General features: G+C 39.0%; 1 protein-coding gene across 1 annotated transcript in view; it reads left to right on the forward strand.

Moving 5' to 3' along the window:
- The window catches only part of COL15A1 (collagen type XV alpha 1 chain), a gene marked incomplete at its 3' end in the record, with an annotated part of 130,389 nt that extends 112,313 nt beyond the window's left edge, over nt 1–18,076 (forward strand). The window contains exons 29-40 of the mRNA XM_080364172.1: nt 1,173–1,218; nt 1,884–1,973; nt 5,677–5,726; nt 7,516–7,626; nt 8,996–9,140; nt 10,880–10,944; nt 12,838–12,966; nt 13,134–13,193; nt 14,319–14,378; nt 16,118–16,303; nt 17,460–17,575; nt 17,860–18,076. Coding sequence (XP_080220298.1) covers nt 1,173–1,218; nt 1,884–1,973; nt 5,677–5,726; nt 7,516–7,626; nt 8,996–9,140; nt 10,880–10,944; nt 12,838–12,966; nt 13,134–13,193; nt 14,319–14,378; nt 16,118–16,303; nt 17,460–17,575; nt 17,860–18,076 — 1,275 coding nt within the window. The remainder of the gene's footprint in view (nt 1–1,172; nt 1,219–1,883; nt 1,974–5,676; nt 5,727–7,515; nt 7,627–8,995; nt 9,141–10,879; nt 10,945–12,837; nt 12,967–13,133; nt 13,194–14,318; nt 14,379–16,117; nt 16,304–17,459; nt 17,576–17,859) is intronic.
- Nucleotides 18,077–22,681: the final 4,605 nt, after the last annotated feature.

Below are 22,681 nucleotides of genomic sequence, written 5' to 3' on the forward strand. Positions count from 1 at the left end.
ATTCCCACCATATAACATTCTTGTATGTTAATCACATGTGTCCATAGTCACATGTGGATTAGTTACCCTCACTTCTGAAACCTGACTGGACAAGACCCTGAGCAACCTTATGTAGTTGATCCTGCTTTGGGCTAAGCAATCTCCAGAGATGCCTTCCAACCTCAACTCTCCTATGATACAAGCCTGTTTTAGCTGAATTTCAGATAATAATAAATAGTCCCTTTTCAAGAGGTTACAGTCAGTGGGTAATAGCAGTAACATTTATGTGCACGAGTTATAGAAACCTGTACTTAGAAACATGAGCATGCTAGATAGATTTGTCTTACATTTATGAATAATCTCCTAAACCTATATGAGTTTATAGATAAGAAGTCTGCTGTACATGTCTATATAAATGAATATTGATAATGAACTACAGACTGAACTCATGTGAACTGAACTTCTGAAGTTAATGGAACTATCCATGTGAGTAAGAATTCTAAGAGCTGATAATACAGGATTAGCCAGATGCAGCACCTTCAGGGTTTTTTCCATACACATGCTTAAATCCATATAAATAATACTAGCTAGTACTAAAATTTGTCCATTTCCAAGCACTATGCCACATTTTAGTTCCTGCACTGTCCCTATTTTGAAGGCAGGCAGTAGAGGTAAGGGGCACACCACACTGTTATGGGTGGCTGTTGTCAGAACAAGATAGACTAGAATAGCTTCTGCCTGCCAGTTGTGGTTTCAAGCACGTGGACCACAGGTCAATATCAGACAGTAGGTATAGCCATGGTCTGATGAAAATTTTATAAATACTGTCTGTTATCTTACAGTCAAAATCAAATCCTGCTTTCAAATACAGATGTAAATTCAGAATTGTTCTCAGAGAATGAGTTTTCTGTTGCTTCACTTGCATGAATGAGAGCAGGATTTGATGATGCCTCCAAAATGCACGTTGTTACCCACTTGCTGAAAGCATTTTGCATGTTAAAGAAAGCACAATCTGAAAAAAAGCTTAATCAGCTAATACTCAGATCTTGTCGAACTGGAGATAGCCTCAGAGTGTTGTTATAATATTTATTGTGATAGCATGCAAATTTTCCAGGCTTTTCAGTCCCAACAAGTAATGCACTTCCATTGGTTCATGCATATGGATAACTTTTAATAGATTTATTTGTCTGTAGGTGAGCACTCCTTGCCCTGGAAATCAAGGCACTCTTAGTGTCCATGGTGAGTAGTTCTTTTCTTGTCCCTTAGTTTAAATAAGCTTTTTTGTTGTTTCTGTTTGTTTGTTTGTTTTGTTGTTTTTATTAGTTAAACTCTTTTTATTTTTCTTGGCTATTGCATAACTGGGTTTATGTGGCACAAAAAAACCCCCACCCTAAAACAGTGATCTCACTTCTTTTTTCTTGTGAAACTGTAAGATCATATCTTGTTTCAGTCTCAACATGTAAGCCAAGGAACAAGTCAGCTTAGGCCCGCACATTGAAGACTAAGATTTATAAATTGAGCAGTACAATACAGTTTTTGCAAATTCTAATCTTAGAAGTCTATTGGAGACAGTAGAAGATGTGGTATCAAGTGCAGAGGCATAACTCAGTGTTTCTACACTTGCCCCAGCGAAATTCACAAAAGCAGTGAGAAGAAGTTTGTTCAGAGTGTCTTGGGCTAGGTGGTCTGGGAAGAGAGAGCAAAAGATTGACTTGTAAGAGATATTGCCTTGCACATGTTGAGGTTGATAAAAAAGGATGATCAGGCAGACATTCAAGCTAATATGGGCTGGAGCCACACATCCCACATGTATGGAAAACTCTGCTCTCACATTTGGTGGTTTGTCACTGCTATAGTCTCTGCTGTTTGGAAGTTCTCATGAATTTGTAATGCTTTTATTGCAGGTGCTAAAGCAAACAGAGGTTCCTGGGGGCTTCACAGTTCAGCAGACTTAAAAGGAGAAAAGGGAGACAGAGGTGCTCCAGGACCACCAGGTACACTAAATCTGGCATGTCATTGACGCCCTGTAAAGGAATACATGTTTAACTTAAAAAGCAATTCAACTAAGTGCTTCGATACTTACCCCTACAGCCTTACCTGCCTGAAGACTTACACCTAGGTTCCTCGACAAGCTGACACACAGAACAAAAAAGCCCATAATGTTGTCAAAAATGTCTTCTGAAAAGAAGTACCTGTACTGCACATTTGTAAGAATTATGAATGTGCTAAGTGCAAGAATAGATATTGAAATGTAACTGGCTGTTCCCTTCATCAGATACTATTTTGTCAATCCTCTTGAGCCAAATGGGCTAAAATCCAGTGCTTCCCATTTCAGAGTAACACATCTCTGCATTCTGAGTTCAAGGCGGTCATTTCTTGGTGACAGTCCCACTTCCAGCAGGAGATGGAACTAGATTATTTCCATTTCAACCAACTTCTTAATATTCTATGCTTTATTTGTAATAATCATGAAAAGTCTGGGTGAAATAAAATACCAATTTCCTGGTGGTGGGAGCATCATAGCAGATGTTTGTCAGCAAGGATTTACTTTTCTGTATCAAAAAGCTAATACATGTTGCTAATTCTTACACATTAAAAATAGTTACAGAAGAAGCATCTATTTGGAAAGGTTGCTATTACAAACTCTTCCTTTCCGATACGTTTTTTGAAATCTCGTACTGAGATAAGGCTTTGATCAGTGCCAGAAACCATTTGAAGTAGAAGAATATTTTTTTTCCCACAATGAATATGTCTGTTCCCTCCCAGGTTCTGTATTTAATGCAAATTAACATTGTACAAGTATTTTTGCCTGTACCTGATGATTTCAGGTGCTTCAGAAGGAGAGGGTTGTTAAAGGACTACACTTAACCATTTTGTTGTAGAACTGCAGCTAGTGGAGGATGGTGAAACTGGTTAAACTTAAACTGAATTCACCTTTGTCCTAAAATAACAGAGATTTATTCATTTGTTTGTCAACCAAATCTAAACAGATCAACTAGCTTCAATATTACGTTAACTAAGACCAATTCTGTTGCTTCTCTAAAAGTTATTCCTGTTTGGTTCTTGCTTATTGATTTAGTTGCTAAAATATTCTTTCATACAAACTAGTTCTCTAGATCTCACAGATATCCACATAATCGTTGACAGTAAAAATTCACAAGCCAGAAGTTGCAGGATAGTAGAGCATGATTAAAGCACAGGAATTTTTCAAAAATCTCCGAGGGACAGATGGCTGAAGCTCCTTCCTCTACAGTATCTCTTGATTCCCAGCAATCAGAAAAGCTTTCTGAACTGTGGTATTTGTCCACACAGGGACTTTTTTTTTTCCTCACAAAATGCCTCCTCTCCAACTTTACAAACAGGCTCTGTTAATTGATACCATGCAAAAATATGAAGCAAACACAAAAAGTGGGTAAATAGCAGGTCACACTTTATTTAGCTAGTCTGTACAGAGGCAGCTGTAGCAAGCATCCACAGCATGGGTGCTGTGTTCCAATCACTTATGCAATGCTCCAACAGAACCCTGATGTTTCTGGCTGGAGGAACACAGTCTGGAGCTTTGGCAGAAAACACTTTTAGAAACAGAGGAGGAGACTTCACTGTATCATAGTCTCAGATTCAATTGCCTAAGGCCAAAGATCTGCTAATTAAAAATGAAGTGTTTATTGTAGTGTGCTGGCTCTCAACCACAGTCAACACCCTTCCTCCTACAGGTCATTCCCCAAAAGGCCAACATGGCATTCTGGACAAATTTTCACACCCATCCCAACCACCCTTCAACCTGTTTATTTGCTTTGAGATCTTTTCTGTATTAAGAAGTTGTTTCACCCTATTCTCTGTGAATCCTGGAAGTAATGAAGGTAAAGGAAAACCAGTGAGGTAGAGTGAGATGGCTTCTTTCTGGGAAAGCATTAATTCTGGTAAAAAATGAGTTCTGTTGCTGCAGATCCCAGATCTGAAGGCAATGTAGCTTCCCATTTTCTAATAAAAAATGTCACCAAAAGTTTTGTGACTCTATCATCGATTTTACCGTTGATTATAGACATGCAAAGTTCTGTTAGTCTCTTTCAGCAACATCTGAAAACAAACTGAAATGAAAATGTCTGATCTGCCAGCAGAAGCTACACAACAAAGAGTGTTTCCCCTTGGCTAATGTTAAGATCTCTGAAGGTCCTGACAAAAATTGCCTACCAGCCCTGCACTAAATGTCTGCAGAAGAGGGCTGAACTAGGTTTGTACATTGAGAAGCCAAGTCAGGCAAACTTCTCTGGCTGTGTATACTAGTAAACTAAACAGACCCAGAACACACAGGACAATCGATTGTCCTGCAGTTTAACTGTTCTCATGTTTTGTGGCCTGGATTCGGGCCGACAACTAACACCTTCCCAGACAACAGGATGGTCTGGGGCATAGCTTAAGCCCAGGATTAGTGCAATAGGCTGTATGGATAAGTCTCTCATGCATCTGGAGTCAGGAGGACAGTTTAGCTCTATGGATGGAAGCTGTGCCACTTTACCTCCGGAAACTGATTTAATACAGTTTACCTGCCAGTGCAGGTAGACCCTATTGGTTCCCTGCCACAGATCTTTGTCTTCTACTTTGTGTGGTGATCTCCCTCTTCCTCATGTACCTTACCCAGACCTGGTCTGCTTCCTGATCATCCTAGAAAGACCTCAGACATCACAGAGTGAAGAGATTAATACTAAGCAACATCTGAGAAGGACACCTGCCATTTCATTCCATATGTTTATTCCCCATCCCCTCACATGGATCAAGCAAATGACTGCAGCGAGCTGTAATTGCAAGGGTTGGAATACAATCAAAATAGCTGCCTTGGTTGGAACAAATTTCTGTCCCAGAGCACAGGTGCATACAATGCCTACTTGCCTTAATCACACCTGATACAGTGTATCGAGATCTGAGTCCTATGGCTGGCATAGGATTGAACCAATGATCTCAAAAATGAATCAGTATACATTTGAAGAAAACGCACTGAGCTGTTATCAGCAGCTGTAAAAGTTTTGTTGTTTTTGTTTTTTCCAAGTGTATACCAAATAGAATATTTGAAGGCTTTTTAGACTTTTTGTGCTGGCTTGACAGCTTTGGCTGACCACCATTGGCAGACAACACAATGCAGGTGGTATAACCATTGATACTGGTATCGGTTTCGTTACAGGAAAATGTCAAGGAACAATTATTCTGTGTTTAGCAGCACAGCAGTAACACTTTTTCTTTCTCTTATCAGTTATGGTACTGTCCTTGCATTAAAGATAACAGAACTACTGATCAGCCACCCCACTGCTGGCAAAGCATATGGAAAGTTTTTCTCTTATAATACCTTGGTTTCCATTAAAGGGGTTAATTTGGATGCTTCTCTTTCACCTCCTGCACAAATGCCATTTCTTCAGAAAACAGGGAAATTTTCATCTTTTGAGACTTCTTTGCTTTCAAATTTGTCTGAAATTCACAATCAGATTCAGAAGTTATTAAGGTGGAGAAGTGACAGAGCAGATAGGGCATGTAAGGCTTGCTTTGTTAGGAAACCAAACTAAAAATAGCTATTAGATTTAAAGGTTTATGTTATTATTGTAAATAATTTTCCTTTGAATTTCTAAACCAGTAATACCCAAAGCAGTGTTTTTTAAAAGAAAATTATAGATAATTATTGTACTTTATCATATTTTCTTCATTTTTCAGGTCTACCTCTGCCTCCATCATATTTCAGCCACTTGATTAATAGCATAAAGGTAATTATATCCCATTTGTATTTGAGTTCTGTTAAGCTTTTTTTAAAGTATACTTTACTATAAATTAAGCATAAAACAGTATAGCATGGTGAAATATACAAAACAGATAAGAACATCAGTAATTACAAATTATATTAATTTCTTAAACTCCAGAGCTGCATAGACAAGTTTATTAAAAATATAGAGATAGTGGATGTCAGTATTATATAAAGATTATTTCTGAAAAAAACTTTATTACTGAGGCCTTTTACCTTCCCAGTAATATTAAAGTGAGTCATAATTCACTGTTACCTAACACAAGTTGGTATAAATCATCCGCCATAAATAAATGCTTTTGTTTCCATACCAGCTCAGGTCAGAGACCTAACTAAAGGGCTTCTAGAAAAAATTAGCAACAATTAACACATGGGGAGAGGGGGAATTCACTTCTGTGTAATACTATTTGTCTTTTAAACACACTGAATAAAATAAGTTAAAGTGATGGAAACTACTTTTCCTGGAATCTCTTACAGGAAAGTATGCCCATTCATTGATGTGTTTGGCCCCTGTCCCATTATTCTACTGCCTGCTTCAAGTGACAAAAATGAATATGAATGCAATATTATTACAAATGTTTCTAAGTGAACAAGGCTCTTCATTAGTAGAAGACCTAAAACCAAAATGAATCAAGTTATAATTTAATGATGCTACCAAAAGCAGTTTACTGTTAGTTTTCTTGAAGGCCTCTTAGTACCCTCTGGTTTTCAGATTTTGTTTCTGCTTGGCTCAGTGCACCTAAGTCATTCCTACAGCACAAAATGCCCCATGAATGCATAGCAGAACTGATACGGCTTCTTTGATTGTATAGAGTAGCATCTGTAGCTTTATAGCTTTAGCTACTCATTTTTCATGTAGTCTTTCATCGCTGCAAAATGGCATACCATACTTTGTAGTCCTGTTTTATTGTGAAACTAAAAAGGACAGTCATAGGAGGAGCTACACATAGCCATCTCTACTGGCTTTCTGCAGCTACCTGCCATTGTTGTTTTGTCCTTTGTGTCTTCTATCCACAGATTTATTTCTTAGAAAGGTGAAACAAAGTAGACCAAAAAAAAAGCTGAAGGAAAAAAACGGCAGACAAACAGAAGGAAATAATGTGAGGAGGAATTTGCAATTGCTGTGGCTCATTTTGCACACAGAGATAATGACCTAGTATTTAAATGTTTTTCCTTACCTATCACTCTGATCCCCAAACTAACTAAGAATCAATGATGGAGGACAGGAGAAGACATGTACTTCTATGTGTCTGCAATTTTGTGTAGAGCCTCTTCTGTTATCCTGGTACATGCCCCTGCCCTTCTCTTCCGTCCTATACACAGTGATCTTCACTTCGCCACATACTTTTAAATATCTGTCCAGTCAATGTCAGTTTTGCTTTGCTTTTTCCTTGGTGATGGAGAAAAGCAGAAAGCCAGGATTTTATGCTTCCTCAGATTTTCTCTTTGCCTCCAGCAACATCATGAAACAAGGTTTTGCTGGATAAAATAGCAAAAAACAGCAACAGAGGCAATTTCTCTGCTTCCATCTAAACCCACCTGCCCTAACCCTTGCCCTGGGAGAGCCTTGCAGCCTCAACAGAGAAAGCATTCCTTGTCATTCCATCTAACTGAAGAAGGAAGTGATGTCAAAAAGATTTTAAGCAGATTCTTTCCTTTATTGAGCTCAGAGATTTCATGTAACTTTAAAAGATAAATGTGTAGAGTTCTGATCTCAATTCAGCTCAATGTTTTAAAATATATTCTCTTTAAAGGGTGAAAAAGGAGACAATGGAGTGAGTGGTGTAAAAGGAGAAAAAGGAGAACCAAATGGAGGGTTTTTTCTGACAGGACCTCCTGGACCGGCTGGAAGACCAGGATTAGTTGTAAGTCACATAAGTTGTAGAACAGGAATATTTGTGGGTACTCATTGTTTTAACTTCAAAGGCACTAAAAAGAGACAAACATCAAGAGGATGCTAAGAACTATATAAAAACTCATATGCTAACCATTAGATGAATACAAGAGAGTTGCTTTAGGCATAAACACAGACATTTCACTGTTGTGCACAGACATAATTTGCTATGAAAAATTGAGGTAATATTATGCTTGGCTGTCTAATATAACTACATTGGTCTGTAGATTCGTGCTATTAATAGCATTACAAATCAAGGCAATATAGAACTTCTGGATGCTACTAGTTATTGTATAACCCCATAGGGGCCAAAGTAGGCTATGCAAAGTTAGACAGAGGCCAACTTGGAAATTACTTGCCATCTAAATAATTAATCTAGTTTTCTATTCCAGTAATCCAAAAACATGAATGAAAAGTCCAGTATGTAGCTTACTGGATCATTCCTATAAAATTCAGCCACTGTCTAAACTCTACCTAGTTGTTTTACTTTCTTGTTATTGCCGCCACGGCTGCTTTGGAATCAAATGTGCTAATTCTTTGAAAACTAGTCTGTCCCTGGGATCTGGCAAGAAATGTGTGCCTTACGTTACCTTGTTGTTATGTTCTGTGCCAAGTAACATGAATAGGCAGGTCACAGCTGAGGACAATGTGTTAGGTTGCTAAGAACTATCTCTCTCTTTAGAAACTGTTCCACTGGCAAGAAGGATTTGGATGCACAGCTGAGATGCATCAGAGACTGAGCTCTCCTAGTCTAGGGTCCAAAAATTGTTCCATGTATGCAGGTCAGTTTGAGCACAGGGAGTGTAAGCCCTCCTCATTCAGGCTGAGAGCACACTGCTAAACTGGAAACATGGAGAGCTGGAGCCTTTTTAATCCGGAAGACTGGCAGCTGGAGAGCTTAAGGAATATGAGCTGACATTTGATCACAGGAGGGAAAAGACAAATTCATCATAAGACATACACCCTGCATAAACACACTTTATGTTAAAGTTTCCACCATGTACCTTCAGACAAACTCTTATAAGCACATCAAAGCAAGTGGTCTCAGCACAAAGCAGAGTTGAGATCCAAGACTTTGCTGGTGCTGTCAAGAGTTATGCAGATATCAGCTACTCAGGAATAGGTGCAAGAACTTTCAGAAAGCTTTTGAATTTAGTTTAGTATATGGTCAAGTTTATCATTTGCCATTAATATCCATGCCTCCTTGAAAAAAATTATGTACAGACTCATCTCTAAACATAAGTGTGGTGGCAGGCCTTCAGAAAATGTTGTCACCAGAAATGAAGGCCTTGCAGCAGTGAAACTGATACATTCAAAGAAATACTTTTTATTACTGATAGGGACCAAAAGGGGATTCAGTTGTCGGACCCAGAGGACCTCCAGGGTTACCTGGCCTCCCTGGCTTACCAGGTTACGGAAAAATTGGACCTCCTGGCCCACCTGGCCCACCAGGCCCACCAGGACCCACTGCAATTTATGGCTCAGGTGAGAGGATGTGATTTTGCTTTCACTGTACATGTAAGTGCACAGGCACGTGCCCACAGCCCCCCATACACACTGCCTTTACCTACATGTTCTTCCAGCTGCCCAACCACTCTGCACACCTATGTCAGGTTGCTTCCCTCTCCTCCTGCCCTCTACTGACTTCTGCTGGAGCATGAGTTGGAACTGAGAGCACAAAAGGGACAATTTCTCTGTAAACAGTTTTCACTGCCTAGTCCTAGGGGAGTGCTATTGTGTGAAAATTCCTGCTGTGGTTGGAAGGAAGTCTACGTAACAGACAGGCTTGCAAAATCGATCAAATTGAGCAGTTGATTAAACTTGGGAAGATGTTAATGTGGGCCAAGATGCTCTTCTTGTGATGAACGGAGTCAAATCCAGTTGGTGGCTAGTCACAAGTGGTGTTTCCCATGGCTCAGTTCTCTTTAATATCTTTATCAATGATCTGGACGAGGGTATTGAGTGTAGCCTCAGTAAGTTTGGACATGACAAATTGGGTGGAAGTGCTGATCTACTAGAGGGTTAGAAGGTTCTACAGAGGGATTTGGACCAGTTGGATTATAGGCTGAGGCTAGTTGTATGAGGTTCAACAAAGCCAAGTGCTGGGTCCTGCACTTGGGTCATAACAATGCCATGCAATGCTACGGGCTTGGGGAAGAGTGGCTGGAAAGCTGCCTAGCAGAAAAGGACCTGGGGATATTGGTTGACAACCAGCTGAATATGAGCCAGCAGTGTGTCCAGGTGGCCAAGAAGGCCAACATCGTCCTGGCTTGTATCAGAAAATGTGTTGCCAGCAGGACTAGGGAAGTGAAGGTCCCCCTGATACTCAGTGCTGGTGAGGCCACATCTCGAATCCTGTGTTCAGTTTTGGGCTCCACCCTACAAGAAAGACATTGAGGTGCTGGAGTGAGTTCAGAAGAGGTCAACAAAGTCGATGAAGGGTCTGGAGAAGCTGAGGTAATGGGGCTTGCTTAGCCTGGAGAAAAGGGGGCTGAGGGGAGACCTTATTGCTCTCTGCAACTACCTGAAAGGAGGTTGTAGAAAGGCGGGAGTCTGTCCCTTTTCCCATGTAGCAAGTGATAGGACAAGAGGAAATGGCCCCAAATCGCACCGGGGTGGGGGTTAGATTGGATATTAGGAAAAATTTATTCACTGAAAAGTTTGTCAGGTGCTGGAAGAGGCTGCCCAGGGAAGTGGTCACCATCTCTAGAGGTGCTTAAAAGATGTGTACATGTGGTGCTTAGGGACACATTTTAGAGGTGGACTTAGTAGTATGAGGTTAGTGGTTGGACTTGATGATCTTAAAGGTCTTTCCCAACCTAAATTATTCTACGATTCCATGATTCTCTGATAGGCAGTAGCCACAGCAGATTTTAGGTCTAGAATGAAAATGCATGCCATTAGCAGTTGGCAGAAGAACATCCTGGACAATTTAAGTGGAACTGTGTCTTTATTTGCAGAGTATCAAAACCAGATAGCAATCTTTTGGCCTTGGCCTCCCAAATAACAGAAAACTTTCACCATTCCTTTTAAAAAACCCCTTAAAATGCATTTTCTGTAGTTGGTTTGAATACAGCTATTCAGAACCTGAGAATAGAAGGCCTATGGCTATCTAAAGCTCTCACTACTCCTAGACACCATCATTAAGTCCTTTCTTTATGTCACTCCCTTTTCTCTCAAAAAATATGACCTTCAACATGTATTGTATGCTTGTTTTATTTTAGCAGCTGCAATGCCTGGGCCACCAGGTCCTCCTGGAGAGCCAGGGCCACCTGCAACCAGGAATCTGGTAAGACAGCAAAATAAGGAATTTTGCCGATGAAACCTTGATTCAAATCTTTTGATGGTAATTGGTAGCACTAAGAGAGAGGAGGCAAAGCTCCATCTGGTGTTTTTATTTATGAGAATGTTTTCTGGACCTCATATTTTTTCCCCTGGGAATCTATATAGCTGGGGAAAGTAAAGAGACGAGAGGTCTGTCCATTGCCTTGTTAGTAAAAGCCTGTTCAAACAGATGTGAAGATTGATGGCATGCTAAAGTAAAGAAAGGTGCATATTCCATGTTCAAAGCAATGCCTCTGGAAGAGTGTGGCAACTTCACATGCTGAGATACTAGAATAACAACTGAATACCTAGTTTCCATGAAAACAACACGTTATGCTATTTGATTAAACCCTAATCATTTAGGTCATTTGATTCTAAGAAGAAAATTGTAGATTTCCCCAGCAAATCTAAACATTGTTGTGCTAGTGAATGCATATCAATTTGTTTCCTTTTCTTGCTGCATGAATCCAATTATATCCTAGATACCCATGCAGTAAAAATGACACCTATGACTTCTGTCTTGTTAATTTCTAAATCAGGTATTGGTAAATTCGGGGTGGGAGGGGAGGGAAATCAAGCTAGCAGAGGGGGTTCATTGCAATATTTTCCTTTTATACATTCTCACATTATGATAGAAAAGCAAATTTGCTGGATATCTTGGGCAGTCATTTGAGAACATACTACTAAACAAGCAGACTTTCAGATCATCTACATCGTATCAAATTAACTAACAAGACTCTTGAGTGTAGGTTTCCTAATACTTTCCCACCACAGTGTCATACCTCTGCTAACTGCCTTTTCTCATAGAAATTCAGGACCTGACAATTATTACAGATCAGGGGAGAAACAGATATTCAAAGACTGGTGCCCCAAGGTAGAGGACTGTTTTTACAGGCTGGGAGCTACCATCTCAAACAGGAGATCCAAGCCCACATAGGTCAAAGACAATATTAAAAAACAATGTGCAAATCTATAGTAGGGTCTCTATAAAGCATTAATATATCTTCTGACACTAAAGAAATGAGAAAGAAATTACACTCAAGTGACAAGAAATTACACTATCAAGAAACTTGCCCCTGATTTTACACTGTCTACAATTATCAAAGAGATTGTAGAAGCAACTCATTTTAGACAGGACTGTGTTCCTATCTTCAGGTGACAAAAAGAGAGGTAATAGGTGCAATGTCCATATCTGACTGACAACAGTTTAAGCCTCCTGACAATCTATTATCAAGAAATTGAAAAATACTTGCTGTGTAAACTAAAGGCACCTGGAAACATAAAGAAAGGGACAGAAGAAAATACCTTTAAAGAAAAGAGATCACAAGAACACTAAGAAGAATATAACAGAAGCATATGTATCTAGAATTGTGTGTGATATTTATAAGCCTTATGAAATCTCTTCTGAATTCTGCCATTTTGATTTGATATTCCAAACTGTAGAGGTACAACGATCTTCATTCTGTGCAACATTACCTATTGGCGTGGTTCTACTTCAAACCACAAAATGATCATAAAATTAGAGAATCAGATCATAGTTTTGGTTGGAAGGGATCTTCAAAGGTCATCTAGTCCAACCCCCTGAAATGAGGAGGGACATCTTCAACTGGATCAGGTTGCTCAAAGCTCTGTCTAGCCTGGCCTTGAAAGTTTCCAGGGATGGAGTATCTGCCACCACTCGGGGCATGCAAGTATGCCAAAGTAACAAGGCATTTATGTTACTGAAGCTTTTTGTATGAAGTGATATAAAACCAACTTTGTGAGCATTTCCTACAGAATTCAAATGAGATTTTAACAATTTAACTTGCAAAATGTTTTGTGTGTCTGATGAAGCATGTTTCATTTTCCTACTTCACAGGTTACGACATTTCAAAACGTTGAGGGTATGCTGGAAAAAGTTCACTTGGTAGCAGAAGGTACGCTAATCTATCTGAGTGAAACCAGTGAGGTTTTTATCCGTATTCGAAATGGATGGAGAAAATTGCAGGTACTACTGCACTACGTCCTAATCTTTTCTGACTCCCTTACTCAAAATGGAGTTGTTGCAGATATTCTTTACACAGGTGGAGAAGTACAGGTGCAAAGATTCCTTTTTTTAGTTCAGAAGCTCATGGTAATCAAGTTTCATTTGCTTTTCATTTTGGGTTCTTTCAGCTTGGTGAGCTAATTCTTGTCCCTGCTGACAGCCTTCCTCCTCCAGCTATATCAAGCCATGTAAGTACAAAATATTGGACTGTGAAAAACTGAGTCTAAATGTGCCAAACCAGGCAATACTCTTGGCAGAAGTTGCAGGCAAATCTCTGCAAAACATCATTTTCCACTGAGACTTGTCAGTTCAAAGTAATCATCCTACCACTACATAAGCTTACAAAATTGTTCACACTGGCCAGTCATCTGTTTCCATTTTCTTCTGAGAATCCAAACACTACAGACACAAAGCAGCATCTACCAAAATCAGAACAAAGCAGGCTGCCTAGGTAAAAACAAACAAACAAACAAACAAACCGCAACAACAACAAAACAACAACACAACAGTATTCTGTTTTGTAACACTGAAGGTTAATTGATCTGACTGCTGAGATAATGAAAGGACAAGAGAGTGCTAGGAACAAACAGCAAAAAGGAAAATAGCCAGAGAAATTTTTTAAAAGTTATAATATGTCAGAGAAAAGTGCACTTGGCACACTGGGAAAATGTCTAGACCTCATGTTGTAAGGAATTGTCTGCAGCCTGCAGCTGACACCACGTGAGTTTCCTAACTGGTACAGTCAATGGCTTATTACTCATATCTAGGGTATGCATGTAGTACCATAATGAGAGAATAAAACTTCACTGTTCCTGAAACAGCTATGAAGATCATTGACTTTCTGATCTCTGCACGACAGTTGCTTAGGAAAGGGAATGACCGAGGCCTTGAGAAATATTCCCACCTACTGCATTTTCTGTTTCCACATCTTCCTTACCTTTTCAGTTCTAATTTTCCTGAACTAGTCTTCTGCTCCTGCCAAGACATAGGCTTCTTCCATGCAGGACTCCATGTGAGATCTGGCTCTGACAGCAGCTCTGTTGGAGCACTGTGGAATGGGTGCAGTCAGGTCTAGCAATGCAACTCTGGCCAGAACACCTTTCAAACACATATTAATGTGATACATTAAATTGATGATATGTAGATAAACTATTCTGGCTACACAGTTTATGGGGTGAGGAGGTTTCAGAGGCAGAACAGTTTCAGATTCTCTAGTGTTCAACGTCTGCTTTATTTACAAAATTACTGAGTGTCTAAAATTTTTATCTGAGTAACATGTCTAACATATCTGTTTGCATGTGTTAAAATCACAGGGATTTCAGTCTCTTCCAGCATCGAGTCCAATATCAAATATGAACAATGGAAAACCAGCAGTAAGTATGAGATCTGTATTGCAACTGCATAGCTGTGGTTTGAAACACAACAGTTTGCTTCTGGAGGGAGATTTGTGATATTTCCTCTTCAGTTTCACAGAACTTACTTTAGAAATTTACAGACACACTTCTTTAACCGGTTTAGATATCTCAGAGACAACATTACATTGTTTCCTCCTGAACTATTTTCATCATCATAATCCCTTTCCTATCTCAAAGAAAAAAAAATCCTGATTCTGAGTTAGGAACACCTCTCCTCTTAGTGATTGCACCTACAACACAGGGTAATTTTGAAGTTAGTAATAGCATTACAGTTAAATCATTTGAATACTTAAAATATTCACTAGAATATTTTCCATCTTCATGGCACTGTTTATTCTAGATAGACACCTTAGAACCTAAGCTTTCATTTAAAATACTTTGCAATATTTAGAATCATAGAATAGTTTGGTTTGGAAGGAAACTTCAAAGGTCATCTAGTCCAACACCTTGCAATGGGCAGGGACATCTTCAATGAGATCAGGTTGCTCAGAGTCCTATCCTGCCTGGCCTTGAATGTTTCCAGGAATGGGGCATCTACTACTTCTCTAGGCAACCTGTTCCAGTATTTCACCACCCTCAGTGTAAAAAATTTCCTCCTCATGTCTAGCCTGAATCTCCCCTCCTTTAGTTTAAAACCATTATCCCTTGTCCTATCGCAATAGGCCCTGCTGAAATGTCTATGCCCATCTTTCTTATAGGCCCCTTGGATGTACTGAAAGGCCACAATAAGGTCTCTCCACAGCATTGTCTTCTCCAGGCTGAACAACCTCAAGTGTCTCAGCCTGTCCTCATTCAGAGGTGTTCCAGCCCTCTGATCATTTTGGTGGCCTCCTCTGGTCACTCTCCAACAGGTCCATGTCATTCCTGTACTGAGGACACCAGAGATGGATGCAGTGCTCCAGGTGGGGTTTCACCAAAGCGGAATAGCAGGGCAGAATCACCTCCTTCGACCTGCTTGGCCATGCTCCTTTTGATGCAGCCCAAGATACGGTTGGCCTTCTGGGCTGCAAGTACACATTGCCAGTTCATGTCCAGTCTTTCATTCACCAGTACCCCCAAGTCCTTCTCTGCAGGGCTGCTCTCAATTTCTTCATCCCCCAGCCTGTATTGGTACTGGGGGTTGCCCCAACTCAGGTGCAGGACCTTGCATTTGGCCTTGTTACACCTCATGAGGTTCACATTTAGACAAAGAAAGCAACGTATCTGAGTTATATCTAAAAAAAACCATATTTTTTAAAAAAGTAGATTAGTTCTTGCATCTGTACAGTTTAATTTAAACATCCTATTTCTTGTATTTGTTAACAGTGAATTTTTAAATGGTATGTGGTCACTTCTTACTATTTATTTCCACGCTTATAAGGTTTGGGATTTTGTTTGCATGATAACTCCAAAACTTCTACATATAAATAATAGCTGCTTTAAAAATAATTTTATATTTTAGGAGTATATAATCTTCATGGTTTCCTTAATGTTCAAAGATAAATAGGTATTTCTGCTATGGGTCTCATAGCTTAAGAAATGAGATATTATGGCAGCAAGTAACTTTCATATCTGGTACGAAAGGTACAAGTTCTTGTGCTGGCAGGAGGAGGGGAGGTCTGGCTTATTTCCAATATATGTCTTCCTAGTGTTATAAAATAAAAAACAAACAAACAAACAAACAAAACCACTGGCTTTTCTTCTTTTTTTTTGTCTAGCTGCATCTGGTGGCTTTAAACTTACCATTTTCCGGTGACGTACGAGCAGATTTTCAGTGTTTTCAACAGGCCCAACTAGCAGGTTTGACATCTACCTATAGAGCCTTCCTCTCATCACATTTGCAAGATCTGGCCACAATTGTCAGAAAAACAGACCGATACCATTTACCAATAGTCAATCTTAAGGTAAAAATAAGTACTTAGTACATGTTATAGGTGCCCTAAAATCTTGGAAAATGGCAAAAGCAGAAAGTTTCAACCCAAAATGCATTTTATAAAGAAGATGCTTTGCTTCATATTTTGCACTCAGGCTCAAGAAATAAAAAGTAGTGATAAAGTAGAAAGTTACAGATTGTCTCACTTTTCCTTTGCATTTTCAAGGGTTGCTTTTTTCAATATCCTAAAGCTACAAGAATAGCCAGCTTTGAGCAGACTGATAACAAAGCAACAGCATAATATTTGGTTTGCTGGATATTTGTTATATTGGCAGGGAAAGTGCATTCTTATTTCTCAAAGATAGCTAGATAGTAGGTAGATATTTCTACCTTGTAGTATGACCACAGAATATAGTAGGCAAAAACGTCTGTTTTTCTCATTTCTAAAGATAAAGGCAAATTCTGTGCCTAGGAGGGATGCTGGATTTATGCCAATGAAACCGAGAGGAAAATCTAGAGCATGAATCATTTTGTGGTCTCACATAAACAAACACACTTTAAAACTGAGGAAAACAAACCATGTCTCTGTAGCATTAGCTGGCTACCAGAACAAACGGCCAAAGAAACCTACAGGAATAACACATGATGCTTAGAACATGCTGAATGGACGCTTCTCTGAAGTGCCTGCAAATGCAGAGGCTTGGGCATAAATTTGTAAAGACAATATAATTTCAACTTTGACTGGAAAAACTCAGTAGTTTAAGAGGGAGCCTGATGAAAAATTTTTGCCTTGAACATTTGTAATACTTTTCATAAAATTGTGACCTCAACAGAAGATCCAATATATTTTCTCTATATTTACAGTAGTTGTAAGCAATGTTTTGAACAACCCCTTAGACAGGAGAAAAAGTACAGTGGAAATGGAGATGAACAAGCTGAATATTTGGAGTGACAATAGAACAGAGATGCAACTGTGAGGCAAAGCTGTGGATCAGAGAGCTACTAGCAGAGAGATGATGGATAAGTGTGCTCAGGAGCATCATGCAGAAACTGATGTGAAAGCTGGAATCATAAGCATCCTGAAATGCAGATAAGATTTTAAAATTGTAGATAAGTCTATAAAAGTTAGGTATGATGTGGATTTTGGATTTGTTTTGTTTGTTAAAGTGTCTTTGATATTTTAACAGGGAGAAACACTTTTCAATAACTGGGAATCTATATTTAATGGAAACGGTGGTCAGTTCAACATTCATGTTCCAATATACTCCTTTGATGGGAGGAACGTCATGACCGATCCAGCTTGGTGAGTTTACCTTTTATAAAGTTTTACATTACATTTATTTTTACCAAATAGTATTAATACAAGTAGCAATATCCTGGGCTACTAGAAAAGTGACAAAAATTTCTCCCTATCCTTATGACATCTTTCTTTTTCATTTCTGATAGCCTATGAATGGGATACCATGTTGTATTCTTTTATTCCTCTCCTTTCTATCTTCCTCTTTTCCTACTCACTGTTTGCTTCAAGAAGGAAAGCAGAACTACAGGTCACCACGCATACAGTGACTTCTTAACATTACCTTTCAGGCCTCAAAAAATAATATGGCATGGTTCAACTGCAAATGGGATCCGACTGGTTAGCAGCTACTGTGAAGCCTGGCACACAGCTGATATGAGAGAACTGGGACAAGCATCACAACTGAAGACGGGGAAACTTCTTGATCAAAAAGTATATAGCTGTAGTAATCAGTTTATTGTTCTCTGTATTGAAAACAGTTTTGTATCTGAACCCCAAGGAAAATAATTCACCTGTTGCACACAGGAATATTTTATTTTACATCAGAAAAAAAGCTGACACTGAAATTTCATTTGTAATTATGTAAATATTTTAATTTTTTAATTGCACATTTCAGGAAAAAATAGCCAAAGAAAACATACCTCAACACAAACCGCATTCCAGTTAAGTGGAACACCCAGTGCACACATGGCTGACTTAAAGACCTTCCTTCCACTTGAATTTCCTTCCTTCCCCTTGAACCACACATGGTTCAAAATTTGGCAACAATTAACCCACAGCTCTTTGTCTTTCTGGCTGAGCTGAAGATCACTTAGGGGCTAGAGTCTAGTGTGGTCCATGAGGAAGATCCAGTAGCCTGTCTCATGAGCAGTATGGTTCGGTAGGGCTACCACTTCTTTCACGCTGAGAAGCTGCATGCTCTATGCTCTTCTTTTCACTTGCATAGATTTTTGAGTACCCAAGGCATTATTCATATATGTGTATATATACATACTGTCCCTGAGCAAATAATGGGAGGCTGTTACATCTTACAGGGCTGGAATTTAAAATTAAAATAATAATAATGATTTTTAAAAAGTTTTAAGGATACAGGTTCTCGATTTCTTTCAGTTTCAGTGGAATCTGAGTACCCTGTAAGCTTGTATGGATCACAGCCTGATGATTTCTTTGCAGATTCTAGGCATAGGGCTTTATGCAGGAGGAGTGAATTCCACCTAGACAAAATCTGGTCTTTATTTTGGTGCTATTGTTACCAGAAAACCTGGAGCAATATTAATAGAAAACATCCTGTTTTACTGGTAGAATTGTGCAAAGTAAATCCACACAAATGAACTATCAGACCTTTATTTATTTCATTGCATATCAGAGGAAGTAATTTCCTGTTGTGGCAGACTGCTGAATGAAAGTTGCCTGTCATGATTTCTTTAAAATACGTTCTTGACATTGTTATCTCAGTAAGTTATATGTAAAGTGATCTTCCTTTTTGTGAATTTACCCTTCTGACTTTCACATCATTAAAGAATTATCAATTTAAAATAACAGCAGCAATGACAGGAATGATCAGTAAATGCTAATATTCTTCATAAGCAGTATCACCATAATATCTGAAGTCTTTTGCCTATATGCTTGTCTACTGCATGCTTTAAATAATATATTCACTTATATTTTATCAGCCAGTAACTATGGAGGTCAAACTCCACATTTTCGTTTTTTAAGACTTAATCTAGAGTCGATGTTGGAAATAAATGTTCATTTGCTGACAAATGGAGTGTTAAATTACTAGATAGCCACCTTCAAAAGACAAAAGCAAATAACACTATAGTGAACTGATATAATTATATAACATGATGTCATGGAGGTACCCCGAGGTTAATTTAAGGGACAACAGGGTCCAAAACAACTTTTATTAAACCGGTGAGAAACAGGGTTTTAGCACTCCAAAGTGACTTAAATAAAGGTTCGGATATCAGTTGAGGAAAATTATTAAGGGGCAGCAACTAATACAACAGGCGGTCCACAGTGTGCATGCACGCGGCTTCCCTCAAAACAATGCCGGAGCCGGCTCTGAGTCCGAGATGAATACACACTTGCCTGAACTGGGGAGGGATTATTTTTAAAGAGATACACGTACTCACAGTGAATATGGAAAGTGTACACTCGCGATAGTGCGAGGAAATAATTTAAAGTACACGTGCAAATGTGCACGGAAAGTTACACGTGCAAAATGTGCACGGAAAGTACATGTGCAAATGTGCACGGAATATATATATATACTTGCAATCCTGCGAGGGTTAATTTACTTACACACATGGCGGCAAGGTAAGCGGAGTCTCAGTCCTGGGGAGCGAGGGGGAGGCCATGGCTCCTGGCGGCAATGGCTAAGCTCATGCTCCGAGAGACCCACGACAATGGGCGAAGTCTCAACGAGAATCCCATTTTTATATTGCCTGATCAGATCTGACTGTGGGCATTCTAGAAGCTTCTCTGCACCCCCACACTGGCTGTGGGTGCCCCTGAAGCCTCTAAACATCCCCCACACTGGCCGCAGGTGCCCAGCGGCTCAGTGGCGCCTTGGCACTCCCTTCTCCTGATGGCCCTGGCCAGGGTGCTCTGGGGCCAAACAAAAGAAGCTGTTAGCCTCAAGTAGCAGAGGGAGAGGGAGATGTGTCTACTCCTTCCATACTGAAGGAGGGAGGGGGAGAGAAGGGGGTTTGCATTCTGCCACACATGATTTTGTGAAACCCAGCTTTATTTTTCCAATTTACTATAAAAGCTTGTTTCCCAGGTTGAGGTGAATTATTTCTTCTTTCTTTGTCTTGGAAAAGTCATCACTCCATTATTACAACATGGTAATGAGGTAAAAGCAATTTATACTACATTGAAAATATGTGCATAACAATTCATTGCACTCATTTATAGTCCATTTCCCTGAACTGGTGAGCACTCTTGTAAAATGCCAAATTCCTACAGTTGCCACAGCTGGAAGAGTTGTACATGTACAATAGGGTTTCACTTTGAGTCACAGAAGGTTCAAAAGGGAAAGTGTTTTTTTAATTTGTTTCCAGCAGGAACCATCTATCTTTAATACTTTAATTGCTGGCAGACCCTGAGCTCAGCCAAGTAATGGCCAGTGGGGTTTATGCTTGCAGCCAGTCATCACCCAGTCATCACCATCAGTTCTCACTCTTCCACTCCTGAGTCAGACCCGGCAGTCAGGAGCTGGCTATTTCTTTGCCTGGATTTGCAGTGACAAGAGGTTGGGTGCAGATGGGATCACAGAGAAAAGTTGTTTGAAGTGGGAGGGGAGAAGACTTAAAAAAAAAAAAAAAAAAAAAAAAAGGAAACAAACCAAAACTAACCAAAAAACAACCAAACAAAAAAAACCCCGAACAAACAAACACGAAAAACCAACATGCAGTTTTTAGGAGATACTGAACTAGTATTTAAGTCGGGCCCAGAAAAAATGCATCCAGAATTCTGTTTGTGCCGACTCTTGTTTGTGCCGACTCTCACAGGACTAACCCCAATCTGTACCCTAAATACTAAAAATACTAAAGCTGCTAGAGCTTAGCAGGGATATGAAATTTTAAGCACCATGAATGAGACGTTAAAGAACTCTCAGTAGTTACTTCCCACATCTAATCTGCAGGCTACAGGAATTTATTGCACACCCTTCAATTTAATACAGAGCATGAACACACTTCGTCTGTGCTGCTGTGGTGCTGAGTTCACATGATGTGCTCATATGCCAGAAAGGGATCTCACTTACCAGATCTGTTAGAAAATGAGATTTCTCTAGGAAAAAGTGCTGTTTTGTCATTTTAACCAGAGCCATTGAGGCTCTTTATACTCCCTAGTATAACTGAAGAGAACAAGTAATATTCCTGAAGGATATGACAGAAAAAAAATAGCCCAGTACTTAAAAATAAATTAGCTTTCTTTATCAAAGCGGAGTATCTTTTCAGTATGATTCCATCACAAAGATCAAGTGCACTTGAGGATGTAAGGAACTGTGTATAAAGCAAAAGAATCACCAAAATGAGAACCAGAGCAAGTCTGAAAAGAATAACTTCACTAGAAACCAGTGTGGCAGTCTAAATGAATGAAATCAGAGTACCAGTTGAATAAGATTCTTCCATATTTAAGAGGAAGGCTTTGGTTGAAAATATTCATTTATTTTGAAGCTCTGATGCACTTTAAATGGAAGAAGTGAATAGATTATAAATAAAGAGGATATTAAAATCTTATAAACCATCAGAACTCCAGGCTGGTTGATGAATAAAATACAGCAGTTCTACTTCAGTTATTTCAATGAGTATTTCCAGAAATCAAGCTGACAGATTTGTCTTTATATGAATCATAGATGCAAGCGATAACAATAGAAGCTTCCTTTAAATCAAGAAGAATCCACAGTGGGTGGATTCTGCAAAAGAATCAGTTCTACATTAAAAATAATTACAATTTAATTTTAATTAAACAGTTAAATACAGCAAGGTCTAGGCAAAGTTAATAACTATTTGGAAAAGGAATATTGAATGGTTACCGAAGACATTTATTTAGTTATCATGGTTCTGTTGGGGATGGTACAAAATGCAGGAATAGATACAACAGTTAAATGCTCATTAGATTCTTTCTAAGTGAAAATAATTTTTTTGTTCTGAAGGTAAATTGGCACATGAATTAAAAATTGACTTTGAATATACCACTCCAGATTGGACTTTGTTAGAATCATACAACAGTTTTCAGCGAAAACATCATTTTTTTACTGCAGCATTTTACTGGTTTGTATCAAATTTGACAACTATCTTCAGTCCAAAGAAATCAACAGGAGACATTAACAAAAGACATGCTTTACATCATGACATTTTTTTCCAATGTATTTTCTCTTTAATAATAAATGAAAATGTTTTTTCATTGTATGTTTTACCTTCTCAAGGACCATTCTTTTTAAAAGTGCTAATACTGCAGCAGATCACCCCCTTAAAATAAACAAAAACACCTACCTGTTATCATCACCACTTTACGTAGCCAGAATACAACTCCTGCCAACAGGGCAAATGTGTACTTACAAACTGTTAAGTCTCTAGTATTTTGAAAGCAGTTCAACACAAT

The sequence above is a fragment of the Nesoenas mayeri genome (genome assembly GCF_963082525.1).
Source record: "Nesoenas mayeri genome assembly, chromosome: 2".
NCBI classification, from domain to species: Eukaryota; Metazoa; Chordata; class Aves; order Columbiformes; family Columbidae; genus Nesoenas; species Nesoenas mayeri.